Genomic DNA, 4438 nt, shown 5'->3' with positions numbered 1-4438 from the left:
GGGGGGGGGGGGGTTGGGGATTTTGTAACCGCAGGCTTGTGGTGATGGAGGGGAGGTTGCATGAAAATCTGAGACCCCAAACTGTGCAGGTTTACTGCGCCCCCATCTGTGGGCTGCTGGAGACGAACATATTGGAGATTTAAAAATAAATAAAAATAAAAACAAAAACAGCTACATTTAAAAAACAATAACAAAAAAACGCGTTACCGAATAGACAATGACTGGTAGTGAGATCGGGATGTGATGTGCAGAAGGCTGCGGAATGACTGAAGATGTGTTTGGTGACAGCAGGCGCGCCTCGACGCGCGTTTTCCTTCATAAGAATGAGCCGAATCACCCAAAGGACCTGCTCGGTATTAGTGTTATTTCTCAATCAACGTGCACAAGCGACCCTTTCCTTCTCTGAGGAGGGGGACACATGAAAGGAGACAACGATGGGCAGTGGCACTGGCACAACTGACTTGGGAATGGTATGACGAGACATGACACTGATATGCGCGCTACACCCGAAAAAATGTGAAGACAACATTGAATGGTCAAAAACCTGCAATGGCGCTTCTCCTCACTGTCTCCGCTCTCCGGGCTCGGCGAACATTTTATTTCAGTCGAGTAGTCTAGCGTGGTCCAGCCGCGATGCTGTGCGTAATGTTTTGAATGGTCGGTCAATGCGCAGACTGGTTGGAAATGACTGTTTTTATTGACGTCAGCGTGCAGGCTAGTGCCCCCCCTCTCTCTCATCCCTGCAACTGCACCATCTAATGGACTAAGGTTTACATTCCAGTGAGCTTTAAACATGAAACAGGCCTCCAAATCAAACATCAGGACTCGGAAATGTAGCTCTTTACTGTTCCAGATGTGTTAAGATCTTCAATGGAGGTATTCCCAAAACCTTTAAGGGTCTCAGAGCTCTTACAAGACCCCCAAAGTGTTGAGAAGATGATGCAGTAATGTGAATTAGATGCTATATTCTAAAAAGGCCCATCCCGGGTGAGAATTGCACATTACCTGAGGCTATAAATGTTGTGTGGTATTTGTTTCTGCTACGTACTCGTCCCTGTACAAATAAATAAAAGAAATCCAACCACATGACAGAAGAGGAAAGCAAAATAATTTAATAAATTATTTCAAATTTATTCCAACTCCTTCAGCAGTGGCAACATATTTATAACCAAAGGGAAATATTACACTATTAACACCTTCAAAAATATATATCCACCTCCCCCAACAAAGATGAAATGGCTCTGGCCCACCTCCTGAAGCAGAAACAGATTTTTAGGCAGGCAGGTGTGTCCCGTGCTGCGACTGTGACAGGAAATGTAGAATGAAAAACAAAAGCACAGTCACAGCATGTTTATAGAGATTGTTCAGCATACAGTTTGGTACACATACTGTACAGGGTTGACATCCTGAATGACTGAAACAATAGTTTTTATGTTGTGAAGCTCAACGCTTAATGAAACCTCTCATGTTCCATTTGTTTGGGTACATTTTGTCATCTGACTTATTTACACGGAGTGGAAAATGGGGGCAAAGATATTTGCAACCATCCAGTTCTTCGTCTTTGGAACAGTACAATCTGTTGATCGGCTGCCAAACTCACAAGACGCAAGATACTAAACCTCAAATTTGGAGACCATCAACATTTGGAGCTGGCAAAGAGAGAAACGAAGTGAAAGAGGGATGACACTGCCTATGATGTCATTTCTTGGCTTGTGTAGAGATTAACATGTCCAACAGCTACGGGCTCAACTGGTTCATTAAGTGTTACTGTATTCTATATCAGTTCACTCTTCAACTCTATCATACAAATCAAATGAGAAGCCTTAGCGTCTTTAAATTTGCATAATTTTCTGTAATAGCAATAAAATCTATTCATTGTAAGTTCTGTCTTCAATAGAGAACCTGCAGCCATGTCTTCGGTTCCTCAGGTTTTACATTCAAGTAAAAAAACAAAAACAAAAAACATCTAATATTGTCGAGCAGTTGAGTAAGTCTCGTTTGAATATGTAGCTCTCTTGTGTCCTTTGTACTAATGAAGGAAACACTATCACCATGGCTCAAGCATAACATGAAAGTACAACTCTAGTAAATGATACTGGTCCTGTTAATGATTTCAACCCAATCCTAACACATTCAAGGAGGAATGTGACTTCAAGCAAACAACCACAAGACTGAACTGTCATAGCTCTGTGTGTGTGTGTGTGTGTGTGTGGTACGCGAACAGACGAGTTCAAATTTCTCTCTAATGTCCCAAGGCAGACTAATCTATACAGGCGAGACCGCATGCTCTTATCCAGAAACAACCAAAGCGTCACGGCACACACCACACACACACACACACACACGCACACAGCGGTCTACAGCACACACGACACACACCAGCGTGGAACGATGGATCTATGGCAGCGCTCTGCAAGTTTCTCAGTATGACGTTAGTCATGACAGCGCTCCAAAGCCCAACACAAAAAGAAAGCACAATCCTTGCCCAAGACACTGCCCTTGTATAAAGGTGTTGACCGGACTATTCTAACAGTAAGCACTTGTGCAAGAAGGAGGTTTGTTTTGGGCAGGTCAGGATCGGGAGGCACGATTCCGCGGAGGCAGGCGCATGGCCCCTCCTTGTCACCTGTTTCCTCTGGTTGGTTTGCTATCTTGTTTTCAAGCATGAAGTTCCCCTCAGAACAGACCCGAGCATTACAGAGGCATGCTCCAAGTCTACGTGACGAACCTCCGGGCTTGCGTTGTACGGCAGGAGACAAAACAGGGTTCGCACGAGTCTTGCAATGCTTGTAAGATTGAGAAACAAAATCATGCCTGAAATTGTGTTCAAAAATGTAGTTGTACAATGGTGCAGCCAGAAACGTTTTTGGACAAGTTTTAACTATTTCAGTACCTTGGTTCTTTCTCCAAGCGGTCCACCTCGGCCCCCAGGGTGTATATGATGTTTTCTCCGTGTTTCACGCATGAAGTTCTCAGCTCCTCCGGGGGGTCTCTCACCTGGCTGAATTTCCTGCGGGGACAAAACAAGAGCACACTTAGCTTTGGCAGCGACAGAGTCCAGGGAGGCAATACACGATGCTGTTAGACACAGCAAAACCAAAAGAATATCCACATTTGTAAGACAGGCTTTTGCAGAGACAAATGATTTCTGTTTGAGTTATAAGGCTCAAAGTTTGTCCGATTACTCTGACCTGGCACTGAAAGTACTTCAGTCGTAGGCAACAGATTCAAATCCTAACACTGCAAGGTAACAATGATCATCTGCGAAGACTGGCTACGGCTGTGTTGTAGATCAGTGCAGAGTTGCTTTACATACTTTTGTAAAATACAGAAACGATGCAGAGGCTGAAATAAAAATCATAAGTGTGGTGCTCACATGGAGTAAAAAAGCATTCAAGCCTAAAAAAACGCTTTCTCCAAATGTGTCCTGAAAGCAGCCAGTTTAGGGAAGGGAAACCAAGGACATGCCTGAGCAATGAAGAGATCTTTTATTCTACATAACACTGTAAACTGCCCAGATAATGGTTAGTTTCTGTTTTTCATTGCCTACCAGACATCACAGTAATAAAACGTAGAGAATAGTCAGAACTTAAAGAAGCACATGAATGACTTACGTTGAGGATTTGGTCAATGTCTTGTTTTTCCAGATAAGACCGTGTCACCACTCGGCCGTCAAAGTCAACTTCAGCCTTGAAGCGCACTTTACTCAGTCCCAAATCAGTGGCCTTCACATCGTGGATGGCCCTGCTCATAATTCCATAAAGCATATCAGGAAGACTTCAGGTTAGGCAGAGAAGACTTCATTACTGAATGCAACATGTTTACAATGTAATATTGAAAACAGAGTTTTATTTTCTTAAAAGGTCCAATGTGAAGGCTTTAGTGGCATCTAGCAGTGTATTGCAGATTGCATCTCTCTAGCTTCACCCTCCCCTTCTAAGCATGAATGAGAACCTACGGTGGAGAGACTGGTGGTTTGTTCTGTCTGGGCTACTGTAGAAACCTGGCTGTCCAACATGGCGGACTCCAGGGAAAGTGACCTAACATTCATTTGAATGTAACAAACACAACGATTCCTATATTCAGGTGGTAATACACAAATTAAAACCTAGTTATAAAAAATCATATTCCATTTATGCCAATAGATGCTCCTAAATGTTACACACTGGACCTTTAAAGGAAGGTTTGTTGCTCGTGTTCGTGTTGTGACGGAGGCATTAAACTGGATCACTTTGCAAACATGGTTGCATGTAAAGACCAGTAAATACCAGACGGTCTATTTCAAGCCTGAATGTTGTCCATTAACATCAGCAAACCTGTTAGACCACGTCGACTGGCTCGCTTGCTGGTGTGTGGAGTCGTCAGTTGGGATTCACATGACTGATTCCAGACCTGACATGAAGACTTGATTCATGTCTTACAGCCATGGAGGTGTGTG

At 43.4% G+C, this 4438-nt stretch overlaps 1 protein-coding gene across 1 annotated transcript in view; it reads right to left on the bottom strand.

Moving 5' to 3' along the window:
* Positions 1–1272: 1272 nt before the first annotated feature.
* Positions 1273–4438, bottom strand: part of slc30a9 (solute carrier family 30 member 9) — a 10166-nt gene continuing 7000 nt past the window's right edge. The window contains exons 17-19 of the mRNA XM_035669774.1: positions 3611–3744; positions 2894–3078; positions 1273–1302 (exon numbers count right to left, since the gene is read on the bottom strand). Coding sequence (XP_035525667.1) covers positions 1273–1302; positions 2894–3078; positions 3611–3744 — 349 coding nt within the window. The remainder of the gene's footprint in view (positions 1303–2893; positions 3079–3610; positions 3745–4438) is intronic.

This window comes from Morone saxatilis, unplaced genomic scaffold, assembly GCF_004916995.1.
Source record: "Morone saxatilis isolate NCDOM2014 unplaced genomic scaffold, NCSU_SB_2.0 Contig22, whole genome shotgun sequence".
NCBI classification, from domain to species: domain Eukaryota; kingdom Metazoa; phylum Chordata; class Actinopteri; family Moronidae; genus Morone; species Morone saxatilis.
The sequence above is the reverse complement of the archived record's forward strand: the minus strand, read 5'-3'. Positions and strand labels throughout refer to the sequence as shown.